The following is a 14,212-nucleotide window of genomic DNA, read 5'->3' as shown; positions in this document are numbered from 1 at the left end:
AATGCTCTCTCCTCCTGAGCACTGATGTCTTGGGCTGGCGCTCACTCCTCACCTTCCTGTGTCTCCGCGACACTTGCTTCCTCTTTTTAAAACTTTCTCTCTCAAAGCTTCCATGTCTAAATTGTCCTGCACATTCCGGCATGCTTTGTGGTTTTACTGCCTTCGCCTCTTCTAAACACAGATTATTTCTTAAGCTATAAGTTCCATTTCTCTTTTCTTCTCAGTTTCTTCATAATTTAAATTCTGTTGGCAGTTTCACCCAAGTATCTCCTCTATATAGTTGAGTTTTACATTTCTGTTTTCATTGTAGTCTAGCTTTTAGGAGGGTGTTACTTTCAACTATTTTACAACATTTGATTGAAGAGTGCCATGTACATAAAACATGAAACCATGGCTAGTACACCTTAGGTGGCTTGAGATTTGTAATTAGTAATTCTACCCGTGTAGAATTATATTAATAATAGAAGATCAGCATTTTATGTCTACACGCCAATGAATAGGAGTGTTTAATTCATCAACAGATGAAAAACAGCTGTGAAACATTGTGAGTTAGATGTCTGAGGTCTTAAATGTTCTTCTATACCAGTACTAATCACAGTGTGCAAAAAAATAATAATTGGAGTTTAATAAATAACTCTAAGTGACTGAAGGAAGGGAAATTGAAACATTTATCACAGGAGTAGAACAGCAAACACTTTAGAGCTCAATTTTTAAAGACATCACAATTAGCCAGATTCAATAGGTAAGGCATGTGCTCTCAATTCTGTGTTTGGACCCAAAGGGAAAGAAATGTTCAACATCTCCAGCAGTCCCAATTTTCAGAGAGAACAAGAAAGCACCACATAGCATGAGAACAAAAGAGGTTGAGAGAGAGAAATTATTCTGCCCTAATAAATATGGAAAAGTGTGTCAGGTAGATAAAATATATATTTCTCTGCTCTCTTTATCTAATATAAAAACTCATTTTTGAAGTCGTCCAAAATGGAAGGTGGTCACATTGTTTCTTGTTTCTCATTTTCTTTTCTTCTGGTCTCTTTTCTTCTTGCTGGGAACTAGTTTTTTCAAAACTAGTTTTTTACAACAACTCAGTTTTGTTGTTCTAAAAAATATTTTAATACTGGCCTCATACTTAATTGATACTTTGACGTGGTTTAAAATTCTGAGTCAATAGTTTCCTTCCCTTGGCATTGTGTAGATATTGCTCTGTTATCTTCTGGAATCTCTTCTTTCTGATGCTTATTTTTCTGTCAATCTAGTTATTGTCCCTTTGTAGGTAATATGTCCAGGTAGCGTTTATAGTTCCCTGAGTTGAGTTCTACAGTTTAACTTAATGTATATACTGCGAATTTATTTTTATTTATCTAGCACTGCAGTCAGAATATACTGTCAATCTGAAGAGCCATATTTTTCTTTACTTCTGAAATATTCTCAGCGATTAATCTCTTGAAATATTACTCCCCTGCCATTCTGTCTGTTCTCTTTTTTAAGAATTCCTATTAGATGAATGTTGCTGTTTTATTTCTACTGGAATTTGAGCTATCATTTCATTCTTACTTAATTTGTTACCCTTCTTTATGTCTTTGAAGATTCTAAATGTACCTGTCTCACAGATGTCTTAAATAGGGTGAATTAATCTTTTGACTGGTGTTTTTGTTGCCTTGCCTTCTTAACATTAATCTTGCTCACTTGGGAATTTTAATTTGCAGGCTTATATTAAATGGGAAGTATTTGGCTTGCTCTCTGTTTTGGGTTTTTTCCTCTCTCCCATTTTACCCCATCTTGACTAGCAATCTTGTAGTTCCCTCCACCTGCTGCTTCTCTAACCCCGGTTTAGAACCAATCTTTAACTTGGCAGCCTTGTGCTCCCGACCCATGATGACACAGGCCCTATCAAAGGTCCAGTCAGTGTGCCACAGGTGACCTGGTTGACATTGTGACTGCAGGGCTGTGCCTAGGTCTCCCAGCTTCCCTAGTTTGGCAGCTTCATATAAGACATAACTAGGCAGTGGGTAACACAGGTTTTTTCATCCTCTTCTCCACCTCTAGTGTCCAAGCCTCCTTATTAAACAGAATGAATAAATGACATAGAGACAGAACTCCTGGATTTGTGTTTGGCTTTGGACTTCATAATTGCATCGCTAATTTGAGACATAGACCCATGACTGCTTCTTCTTTGAATCCCCCAGATTTTCCAATGCAGTGCCTTGTACAGGGTAGTTATCCAATACGTTTTTACTGAATATATAGATAGATGAATTATTTCGACTACACCCCACAGTAATTATTTCAGTTTTAGTAATTTTCCACTTCCGGAGTCTTCCACCCTTTGAACACTTCCATGTACTATTTTTGTTGCAATCTTCCAAATGTACATTTTCTATTCATTTTCTTTGCTCCAAAACCTCTAAGCTCCCTAGTCTGCCTTTCAAAGACCCCTAGCCCTTCCCTCCAGTGTCAACTTCTACCTTCTACCTTCCCGTTCATTGTCTCCAGATCATGGGTATGTGTAACATATTCTCCCATCTCCTTGAATTTCCTTATGCTTTGAAATATACCATAAGCGCCCTTGCTTGTACTCCCTTTCTCCTCTTAAAAATCAGTCAAAACTTACTTCTGTGAAAATGTCTGTTTATTGCAGTGATCTAGCGAATGAATGAACTCATCTAAATAGCAGTCATTGTCGGTACAACCCTTTTGAAAGTAGTAATATTTTTCTCTTAACATTCCCCAAGGACATAGCCTGTGACTGCCTATCATTATATTAATAACTTATAAGTTATAGGTGCTTAATAAATATTAAAACATTTTTTCAATGTATAATTTTCTTGTGAAAACATAAAACATAAAAAAAGTGTTATTTTCATTTTTCTAGTTGGGCGATCATGTACTGGGACACTGGGAATTATCCTTGAAGATGTGAACGATAACGGCCCATCCATACCCAAACCGACGGTGATCATCTGCAAAACCGTCATGTCAGCTGCGGAGATTGTTGCTGTTGATCCTGATGAACCCAGGCATGGCCCACCCTTTGACTTCAGTTTGGAGACTTCTGACTCAGAAGTACGGAGAATGTGGAGACTGACAAAAATTAATGGTGTGTGCTTTTAAACACTGCTTTGTCCTTTTCAACATCAAGATGTCTGCAATATTTTTTTCCTAATGAAATAGAAGAATAATTCACTATATGGGAACCAACAAAGAAAATTTCTCAGTTTTGGAGTGGTGGGAAGTGGGCCTGTCCAATGTCTGCCCCTGATCCTATGCCAGGATTCCCTTAGGTGTGTGATGAATTCTCATTCTCACTCCAGATACACACACACACACACACACACACACACACACACACACGTTCCCTTACTTAGACTAAGTCTAATGTAATCACTTTTTAACTTGTGTACCTCCCACCTACATAGATTTTTTTTTTTTTTACATAGTTTTCTAGGTCATAAGGCAGCCCCCGTCTCTTGCAGACTGAGTCCCCAGAAGCATACTCTGAGACTTTGAGGGTATCTCCAATAGAATGTTTATTAAGGAATTTGCTTGGGATCAATAGCTGTGAAAAAAAGGGAAGCAGGATTGGGCAAAAAGACAAGTGAAGCTGCAGTGCAGGTCAAATGACAGCCTCCCTAACCCCAGGAGAGTCTGAGCTAAATGGCCCTTCAGAGGGTCCCCAGTCCATCCCCTGTTCTCTCTTATTGCTCAGTCAGTGAATGTGGGCTGCCCAGAGGGACATGAGCTTTGGCAAGAAGGCACAATCACTTAAGGTGCCAGTGGCCTCCCAAGCTGCTGGGACAGTAAGTGCCTCATTGCAAGGAGAGCTGGTGAACACTACAATGTCTAGCACACTATCCTCCCCTCTGCCACTGCGCTGACTTCTGACCATTTTGTGTGCATTTTGTTCTCGTTGGGATTCTCCCCCAACCTGGTTCCCAGTCTGCAATTTTGACGTTAGCCCAGAAGGATCTATGGGGATAAGAAAGGCAAAAATGAAGGGACTTCTCTCCATTACCACCACTGCCTTCCTCCCTGCATCAGCTCCTAACTCTTTGGCACATTCTCCATCTCCTGCTCGCACTGCCCATGGACCATGAGGTCATGGTCTACCGGCTACCATGACTCAAGCACTAGAATGGGGTTTGCCTTTAAAATTCCCTTGAATGTTTTTCAACCCCACACTTTCAGTGAATGAGTCTCAATCTCCTATTATGATAAATTAGAAAGGTTGTAAGAGAATGCAAAGGGACAATGGGATGGGAAAAGATAAACACGGATCTACAGATATAAGGGACTGTGTCTTGGATCCTGCTCTGAGAACTGTCAAGATTTTCAGTTTTTGTTTTGTTTTGTTTTCTTTTTTACAATATTCTGGAGTGTGTGGGTGTGAGTGTGGTTATCAATTGTTTTTTTCTTGGGAATAATTAACCTTATTCTTAGAGTTTGCCCTTCCTACTTATTTGGTGTCATAGTCTTATTTCTTTTTACATAATATTGATAAGGTGGTAATTTTTTTTCAATATTCATACTTAGCAAAATAAAACTTTGGCAGCAGTGTGTTGGTTAAAAACTTTGTTATTTTAAAGATTTACTGGTCTGTGTAGTCATCCAAAAGCTTGGAAAACACCAAGTTAAGAAGACCATACCCTAAAGAAGTTTTGAAGTCAGACAGGCTTAGTGTCAAATGCTGGCTCCATCATTTGTTATTATAATTATGTCAATCTCAGCGTGCTATTTATTTTTATTTTTTGAGCGCCCATTTCCTCGTGTGTAAAATGGGATTATTTGAGGGAGTAAATGAGATACTGAATGCAATAGGCCATGGCATATTATGATTCATAATTTTTGTTCTCTCAGTCTTGTTATATTGTGGTTTTTCTTAAAGTGGATTTTTAACTCAATGATTTCTTTACCTGAACATTTAAATTTACCTTTAAAGCTTCAAACACTACAAAAAATGAGAATGTCACACTGGGCAGTGAAGTGGGAGAGGGATTATTCTCTGGCATGTGGCAACTACATTTCGAGTAGTTTTATATCTTTAGCTTTGAACTTAAGGTTATATTGGCTTTTGGTCTGGATAGTTTCTGTCCTCGATGTAAAAAATATTCATCGAAACTAAGAAAGGTGTATTTGGTCCTAGTGTCCTTTAGAACCAGGAAATGTACTTCCAGCAGTGCAACTCAGTACCTGCTAGTATGTTTATGGACAGGTGTGTTCGAAGTTGTCACAATCTGTCTCTGACAGTAAGTCACAAGTATTTATGTTTATTTGGCACAATTTATGAAAACAAAGTAAAAGGAAACATTCAGAATTTTAGACTATTATTCTGATGAATTGTGTGCAAGGAAATATACACTGACTGGTTTAATTAAATATTTTAAAGATATGATAAAAACTGATCTCTTAAGTCTATTAGTTTTGATATGAAGGATTTTTTTACAAACAAAATATATTATTGTAAGAGCCAAAAGACCTTTATATAAGAGGCCGTACAGACAGACTTTTATATGCAATATGTTTGCAATGGCTATACATTAGAACTACTCAGTTCATTCGCATTTAGAATTTTCTAGTAGTTGTGCCATCCCATCAGGAATGTTCCTTTGCAGGGAACTCTGATAACTATCCGATAATTAGTTACTCTCAGAAGGAATTGATGACATTCTATAATGCTCGGTTTTATTTATTTATTTTTTTCAGATACAGCAGCACGTCTTTCCTATCAGAATGATCCTCCATTTGGACAATATGTAGTTCCTGTCAAAGTTTCAGATAGACTTGGCCAGTCTAAAGTCACTTCATTGACCGTTACACTATGTGACTGCATTACCGAAAATGACTGCACATTCCGTGTAGATCCAAGGGTTGGCGGAGGAGAAGTAAAACTTGGAAAGTGGGCTATCCTTGCAATATTGTTGGGCATAGCATTGCTATTTTGTAAGTCCTTTTTTGAATTCAAATAATAACCTTTAGAGTAACTTTGAAGAAACATTCTTAGAACCAATATTATTACCTATAGCAGATCATTTGTGTATATGTGTATTTCCATTTAGCACACACGTATATTTAATTTCTATATTTTAAGTGAATTTATATATAGTTCTAGTGTCTTCTCAGCACGGACATGAAATTCAGTGTAGAAATATGGCACGTGACATGTATTGTAGTGTATCTGTAGGGCAGACTTTTCTATCGTATACTGCTTTGACATAAGCAGTCATATTTATGTGCTCTAGAAGACTGTCTTTTTAATTTATGATTTATCTGTGTATTAATCATTGTAAATTCATAACTTCACATTATTTTATGATAAACTCAAGTAATTCCTTCCTCCAGCTATCCTGTTTACATTAATCTGTGGGGCTTCTAGGACGGCCACACAACCAAAAGTGTTTCCTGATGACTTAGCCCAGCAGAACCTAATTGTATCAAACACGGAAGCGCCTGGAGATGACAAAGTGGTAAGAAGTCTGTCTTTTTAAAATGAATACAAAGGATGAATTAGCCTATAATGTATATTTCTTCTAAAGTTATCTTTTCTGAGAAAAGTTCTTTTGATACCAGGTAACTTTACTATAAAATTTCATCCATCCCATGGAACAGATAAAATGACTTTGATTTACATGTGATATATGGTATTTCAATTTGGCCAGATAGTGTTACTTAATAGTGAAAATCCTTTAGTGTATCATTATTATTTTCTATTTCAGATGTTCCATGGTTTCAATGTTAGACCTGGTCTTTCTTACATATTTAAATTGCTGTTTGTACTGTAAAAATTTTTCATTTAATTATTCACAGATCACCAGCATAATTGTTTTAAATTTTTTTCTGGCAACAGCAATAAAATCAGTACACGCTTTGATCATCGTGGGAAGAACTTTAATGGATTCTTTTTGTCTCTAATATAGGGGTTAGGAAAGAGATTGAAGCCAAATACATGACGTAGCAGTGATAGCAAGTGGCCACATGGCTCCAATTTTGTTTTCTAGCCCAATATTTGGAAGAGGAACACGTAAATTCCTCGTAAAAAGTGTAATTAATGATGAGGACAGGAAAAGTTTCTAAAACAAAAGCATGATGGCATCTAGGCAGGGATTGAAAAAAATAAAACAAATAATATTAGCGTTTCCAAAAATACAGCACAGATTGTGGCCAAAGCTTTGGTGTTCTTATTATTTTCCCTGCCTGATTTATTTGTATTTATTTAGATTGCAAGGATTTATTATTGCACTTAAGATTTTTGTGGTGACTTCATTTTTATTCTTTTGTTTTAGTTGAAGGGTAACTGAATTAGATGCTAAATAGAAATACTGATTATTATTTCTGTTTCTGCTCTAGTTAGGTAAAAGGGAATGAATTTAAACTAAGCAAGGTAAATATATGTGAGACAATAGTGCTGATTTTGAGGTGTGCAGTGCTGCAAGGACTTAACTGAAGTTGGACACTGCTCTAAGAAGCTTTTAAAGAAGGAATACACATCAGGCTTTCTGATTTACCTCCAAATATTAACCACTTGACATCTGTGATTTGCTTCTTACGTTAGATACTACACTAAATTCTGGAATTGCAATAGCTAGGTTCTCAGGATTAATATGACAGATTTAGTTCCTGCCCTCAGAGAGCTTACCTTCTATTACAAAAAATAACCATGGTGTTACTGCGTGATGTTGTTCTTTTTCGTTGTTCCTTTCTGTATTTCCCAAATGCAAACTGTTTTCATTCCAGTGTTCCACGAATGGCTTCACAACCCATACTGTGGGCACTTCTGCTCAGGGAATTTGTGGCACCGCAGGATCAGGAGTCAGGCAAGGAGGGCAGGAGACCATTGAGATGGTGAGAGGAGGGCAGCAGACCCTGGAATCCTACCAGGGAGCTGGGCACCATCACACCCTGGGCTCCGGCAGGGGAGGACACACGGAGATGGACAACAGCAGATACAATTACTCGGAGTGGCACAGTTTCACTCAGCCCCGTCTCAGTGAAGTGAGTTTCTCTAAGTGTCCTACAAAGCTATTTTGATTTCCTTTAAACTTTAGAAATGATCTCAATTTAGTGTTTATTTTGATCTTCATTTTCAATTAATTATAGATCCTCTAATTAGAAAATTATTATTTTTCCTTAATTTTGACTGAGTTATGTTCAGATCAAAGCAATTATTTACTTTTTCTCATATTTTGTTTGACTTTTAATGTTCTTACTGAAATAATATGGGATGATATTTAAATCATTCTCTCACAACTTTGTGCTAATATTTCCCATCTGGCAACTCCTATCTTAGAAACCAAAAGTGCAGTATAAGCCATATCAGCGTGTACCACTATAGCTGTGCCTACTTGGGAAGATCTGAGCCCGCATCAATATTTGGCTTCAGTTTAATGGATGCATTTCACTTTCAGCTTTAATTTCGAAAGAGGAAAGTAATGATTACATAAAATGAACACTTGTATACTTGCTGCCGCCTGTGTGACTTTTAGAGACATGCTATATACTGAATTTATAGTGTGATTTATGATATAGACCAATCATGTGCATTTTTTATGTGTAGGAATCCATTAGAGGACACACTCTGATTAAAAATTAAACAATGAAAGGTAAATCCAAGCAATCATTTTTATGTTAGTAAGTCTTGGTGTTTAAAATAATAATAATAAAAATGTTGTGTTTTTCCCCTTGGCAGAGGGTGCATCTGTGTAATCAGGATGACAATCACAAGCATGCGCAAGACTACGTCCTGACGTATAACTATGAAGGAAAAGGATCGGCAGCTGGGTCTGTAGGTTGTTGCAGTGAACGACAAGAAGAAGATGGACTTGAATTTTTGGATAATTTGGAACCCAAATTTAGGACACTGGCAGAAGCATGCATGAAGAGATGAGTGTGTTCTAATAAGTCTACAAAGCCAGTGGCTTTATCATTTTTTTTTTTTTTTTGTAATTACAAAGCAGGATTTTTTAAAAACAGAAGATGCTGTGTTTGCAGCTTTTCTCCTTTTATTTTGGTGGACTCTCTTTGGCCAAATGTACATTTACAGAGAGACACTGTAAATAAGCACACAAATTTTCAATTTTTACATAGTTTTTAATTACTTGTCTTCCACCCAAGGAGATCTATAAATAGAAAATTTAAGAAAGTCTGCATTGTTGGTTACATTTGGGTATAATAACAACAGCCAATTTATAGTGCAATAAAATGTAATTAATTCAAGTCTGTATCATAGACTACTTGAAGTACAAGCTGATAGAAAATTGTAGAGACCTAGCTTTAGCATTATTTCCAGTTAACGAATTAATTAATCGTTTGTGTGGTGCTTGAAAACTTCTGTTTTCTTCGATAGTCTGAAGTGTATATATTGCATTCTTGCTATTGTTTTATTCTTATAACACTACCTTCATAATGCAAAGGGAAATTTCTAGCCAGGCATTGACTATTATTACAATTCCATTTTGATGAAGTTGTAAAAAAAAAAATTAAGCAGTTTTAGGTTTTATTCTATATCAAATACTACACTGAATCTACATCTACTTTGTCAGTAAAATTTAAGTTTAAAAATGCTTTCAGAATGTATTCTTACTCTTCCAAGTTTTTTCTTTGAAATGCCAAATAGTCAGTCTCTGTCTCTGTCTCTCTCTCTCTCTCTCTCTCTCTTCCCTCTCTGTGTTTAAAATTTCTACTTGGGTTGGAGAATCCAAATATTTTTAAGAACTGTAACTCTTTTCTTCTCTCATAAAGTGAATTATTCCTTTTTTGTTTTATGTAAATACATGTAATCTTGGTTTTCCTTAAAATCAATGTAATGTTAACTTTGTTGCTTCAAATATCTTGGTGATTGCTGCAATATGTCCTCAGCAAAGAACCTTTAGTTTTGCCATTGAAACTGTAGAACTATGTCATGCTTTTATTAGAAGCAACATTCTATGTTAATAAAAGGACTGGTGCTGTTAGAATTGGGATGTGGATGCTTAGTAGATGATAGCACATTTACAGTTCATATCTTTAATGCAAGGATACAGTTCATAATTGCAAAGTAACTGAAATACAGGGATCTTGAAAGCTCTCTGGGACAACTATTTTATAAGTTTTTAGATGTGATGGTTAGTTATATCTATGTATTTGTAAAGTTATTTTTTAATATTTTAAGATTACAGTTTTTAACAAATGTAGAAATGGGCCAAACTATTTAAATTTTAAAACAGTAAGACAAATTGAACTTAATAGCCCACCAAATTCCAGACCAGGTTTCATGATTTATTTCAGTCAAATGAATTCTCATGTGTACTAAACATATGGACATTTTAAGTATGTTTCTAATATTTGTGATTGTTAATAATGTGCCTGTCTTGAATGCACAATGTTGGCTTATAACAATTATTTTTCAGGATCAACATTGGATAATTATTTGATAACCAGTTTATCTTTTCAATAGTCCCATTACTGCTTAGCCCAAAGTATAGTTTCCCAAAGTTATTTTTAATAAATTATGTATAAAATTTTTGTGTATTGCTAGTTATAATTAAGTAAATTAAGCAGTTTTTAAAAATTAGTATGAGTTTGTTAATCATGGGTCTAATTATGAGTTTAAGGGCTTATGCTTTTCTGACTTAGGGAAGTGAATCCTTTCATTAGAATCCTGTTGTACATTTATTAGAATTTAAAATTTAGTTTGGAGAGATGTTTGGTGCATTGTTACCACCACATTTATATAATATTACTATTCTAAAGACTGTGATGCTAGGGGGTATTCGTTAAGTTGCCTACTTTCTCTGTCTGTTTTTGTCATCTTCAAATGGAGAATAATAACAGAACTCCTTTCCTAGGGTGGTTGTTAGATGCTTGAATAAAAAATGGTTTTGAAGCATGAAAGGCATCCAGAGTGGTCCACCTAAAAGTAATAATAAAGGATTTTAAATAAGTCACATGTACAACCCCATTTCCTGTTAAGAAAAAAAGTTGACTAAGAAAATAGGATGATGGAAAGATTTTTTTTTCACTTTAGAATATGTCTCTTCATAGTATCACCTGATGACTTATATGTACAGTTGTTCATAATGTATTAGTGCAAATTGCTGAAGCATCCACACAGGATTGCTTAGTTTGAAATACTATGAAACTACTAGGTTCAAATTGGATAAGAAGCAGAATATGCACTTCTTATAATGGGCACCAATTCTAAAGCCCCATAAAAATTACATATGTTTCAGATTTCTCCTGTCAGTCCCCTTCCTCAGCTGTCCTCTTCACTGTCCTGCTAGACAGTAGCACTCACTTGCCTGGAAGTCGCCATAGTAACCCTACCTGAAAAGATTCCAGAGTAAAAGTGCCTTGATGCAAATCCCAGCTCTACCCATATAAACTGTGGGATTTGAGAAGTCACTAGTTTCCTCACTCGCAGGACTTGTACTGAGGAGGATGAAGGAGTCCACTTGATAGGCCTGTTAGAGTCAAAAGAGTTAATTAATGAAAAGAGTTGGCACAGAGTTAGCACTCAGTCCTTAGCTACTGCCATTGTTACCTGAGAAGAGGACTCATGAGTTGGGAATAATCGTAGCTTCAGTCTTCACTCTGCTTTAGAGCTGACATCTTCCCATGATGCTCCTGTTCATCTTTCGCAGAAATCTGACCGGTATTTTACCTGTGATGGCCTTTGGGAACTTCATGGCTCATAATAGTTTCCAGGTCTCTCATTCTTGGTATTCAGAAAGTTACATCTTACTCATCCATAGTCTAGAAATCAGTGTGATAAATACTTTCAGACTTAATCAGATTTTGCCTCCTTAAGGATTTTCCCCTAAGAAAGCGATGGTGCCTCTTTAGCTGAAGACAGCAGAGATCTGCTATTAGTTCAGTGCAGTTTGCATTCGAGGGCTCCCTGTAATCGTTTTCTGCTTTTTTTTTTTTATTATTATTCCAATCTTAAGACTGGTTTTGATCTTGGATCCCAATTCTGTTGTGCCAAATCTGACTTTGACTACAGGCTGCCCCTTTAGTTTCTGTCTCCATCCCTTTTCCTGGGCTGTAGATTGCAGTATTGACACCTGACTTTGCTCTGGTGAACCCCTATAGTGCAATCCTGAGAACAGAATGCTTTCCCTTCTATGTGCCTAGAATCACTGTATTTGCAACCTCCTTAAATACACAAAGCCCTAAGAGGTTACATGGTAACTGTGTAGACCTACAGTTCTTAGTTCAGCTTTTCTGTGAGGCCCCTGTTAACCTTCTAGCACTTTGAACGCGTTATGTGAAAATGCAAACGTATACTACCACATCAAATCAGGCCCTCCCGAATTACTTGTATAGTGTCCTCCTCCTAATTGCTTCTGCTTGAAACAAGAGGATACTTGATTCCTCTCTCTTCTTTGCAAGCAACACTATTTGCTGCCAAAATCTGCCAAATTTTTGAGAATTTTAAGCACAATTTCATTCATTAAATAATTTCTCTGTACTATAGTCACTTAATGCCTTCCCAGAGCAGTCACGTATGGCCTTTTTATTATAGGCTGTAAAGACTCTGCTTCTATGGGAAAGTACACAGTGAGTCAGCCACTCTCCTCTCCCACATACTCCAATGCAAGACAAGTCATGGGGGATGTGAGTAAGGAGTGAGCTAACGCCTGTGAAACACGTCACACATTGCCAGGCACATAGTAAGTGCTTAATACATGTAAAAGAAGTTCCAGATGATGCAAAAGAACTGTAGGACTCTAGTGCATGGACTGTGCTTCCTCTATTCCCAAGCCAAATGTTTATGAAGGCGAGGTGTAACCTACCTCTGCTGTTCCCCACTCCCCTCCCTTTTCACCCCACCAGTACCCAGATCAAACCCTCGCATCACTCAACCCCAGGGGTGTTTGTGCCTCCAATTTCTTCCCTCTTCCCTCCTTTCAAGTGCTGTCAAAGAACAGATAGGATCTTGACATTTTCCTGCCTAACTGTTTTCTATGGTTTTTGAGGATAAATGCTAAACACAAAATCACAATCAGATACAGATGCTTCTTGACATATGACACGGTTACTTCCTGATAAACCCATCATAGATTGAAAATATTGTTAAATAGAAAGAGCGTTTTCCACTTTCAATATTTTCAAGTTACAATGGGTTTGTCAGGATTAGCCCCATCTTAAGCGGAGGAGCATACGGGGTGCATATCGCTTTGGGACCATCATAAAGTCAAAAAATGATAAACAAACCGTCCTGAGTCAGGGACCTTCTGTACTGATCTGTATCTCACAAATATACTCTATGTGCCTTGCCCATGATGGGTCCCCTTTTTGCAATGTCTTTGCTCATTTATTATCCATTTCTTCCTTTGTAAAAATATCACTTTTTTGAAGATCTAGTTCAAATACTATCTTCTAGACATTTGTGTGTCTAGAGCACGTTGCTATAAAATTTTCACTTAGAGGCTCGTATGTATGTATATATGTGTGTGTGTGTGTATGTGCTTTCTCTCCTGTGGGAAGCTCACTGAGGACAAAGAAGGGTGTTCACAATTGCATGTCCATAAAATTCTGGCCATTAATACAATTTGATTAATCAAATTGTATTGCCCAGGTCACAAAGAGAAAAAAAAGGAAAGATTACCAATTAGGTTTCTTGATTCCTAGCATACTACATTATTTTCCCTTGGCATAAATTTCACATTATAGACATGATATATATTAGATTCTGCACTGAATTCTTTTTTCAATATAGAGACATTGAATGAATGGAACATCAAACATTTGCATTCACACTTAGTAGAAGAAAGTGAAGCATCGAAGTTTTGGAATCCCTTCCTTCTGCTTCTCTCCTGGGGTAGTGCCGGTGGTAGACAACAGATGTACTGTGAATATTGTGGTTCAGGTCAGCTCAACTCCTACCAGCAGTTGTTGCACACACTTGCTTGTGACCACCAGTAATTGCACCACATTGAAGTATAGCAAAGATTCTTGTCTGTCTTCTTCACTACCATGTGCCCAGCATATAGAGCAGTAGACACTTCTTACGTTTGTTGTATGAATGGATGGATGGATGAATGAATGAATGAATTCATGTACATATTACTACCTGACCAAGACTAGACTGCAGCATTGTCTAAAGAATCATTTTTTTTTCTCAATGTGAGACTTACTGGCCAATGTGAAAATTGTATTTGTAACTGTCCACTCATCGTTACCGTGTTCCAACAGTGCAGTGAAACTTCTTTTTTAAACTAAAGAGCCACTTTCTGAC

The 14,212-nt window shown here is 36.7% G+C and overlaps 1 protein-coding gene across 2 annotated transcripts in view; it reads left to right on the top strand.

Moving 5' to 3' along the window:
• DSC2 (desmocollin 2) overlaps positions 1 to 9,239 on the top strand; it is a 32,003-nt gene extending 22,764 nt beyond the window's left edge. Inside the window, exons 12-17 of one of the 2 annotated variants that reach the window (XM_012656614.1) lie at positions 2,873 to 3,097; positions 5,701 to 5,937; positions 6,337 to 6,461; positions 7,729 to 7,986; positions 8,549 to 8,594; positions 8,681 to 9,207. In XM_012656614.1, coding sequence (XP_012512068.1) covers positions 2,873 to 3,097; positions 5,701 to 5,937; positions 6,337 to 6,461; positions 7,729 to 7,986; positions 8,549 to 8,584 — 881 coding nt within the window. In that variant the 3' untranslated portion in view covers positions 8,585 to 8,594; positions 8,681 to 9,207. Of the gene's footprint in view, positions 1 to 2,872; positions 3,098 to 5,700; positions 5,938 to 6,336; positions 6,462 to 7,728; positions 7,987 to 8,548; positions 8,595 to 8,680 lie in introns of both variants that reach the window. The other variant, XM_012656613.1, reaches the window with a different exon arrangement.
• Positions 9,240 to 14,212: the final 4,973 nt, after the last annotated feature.

This window comes from Propithecus coquereli, unplaced genomic scaffold (assembly GCF_000956105.1).
Source record: "Propithecus coquereli isolate 6110/MARCELLA unplaced genomic scaffold, Pcoq_1.0 Scaffold51, whole genome shotgun sequence".
Taxonomy (NCBI): domain Eukaryota; kingdom Metazoa; phylum Chordata; class Mammalia; order Primates; family Indriidae; genus Propithecus; species Propithecus coquereli.
The sequence above is the reverse complement of the archived record's forward strand: the minus strand, read 5'-3'. Positions and strand labels throughout refer to the sequence as shown.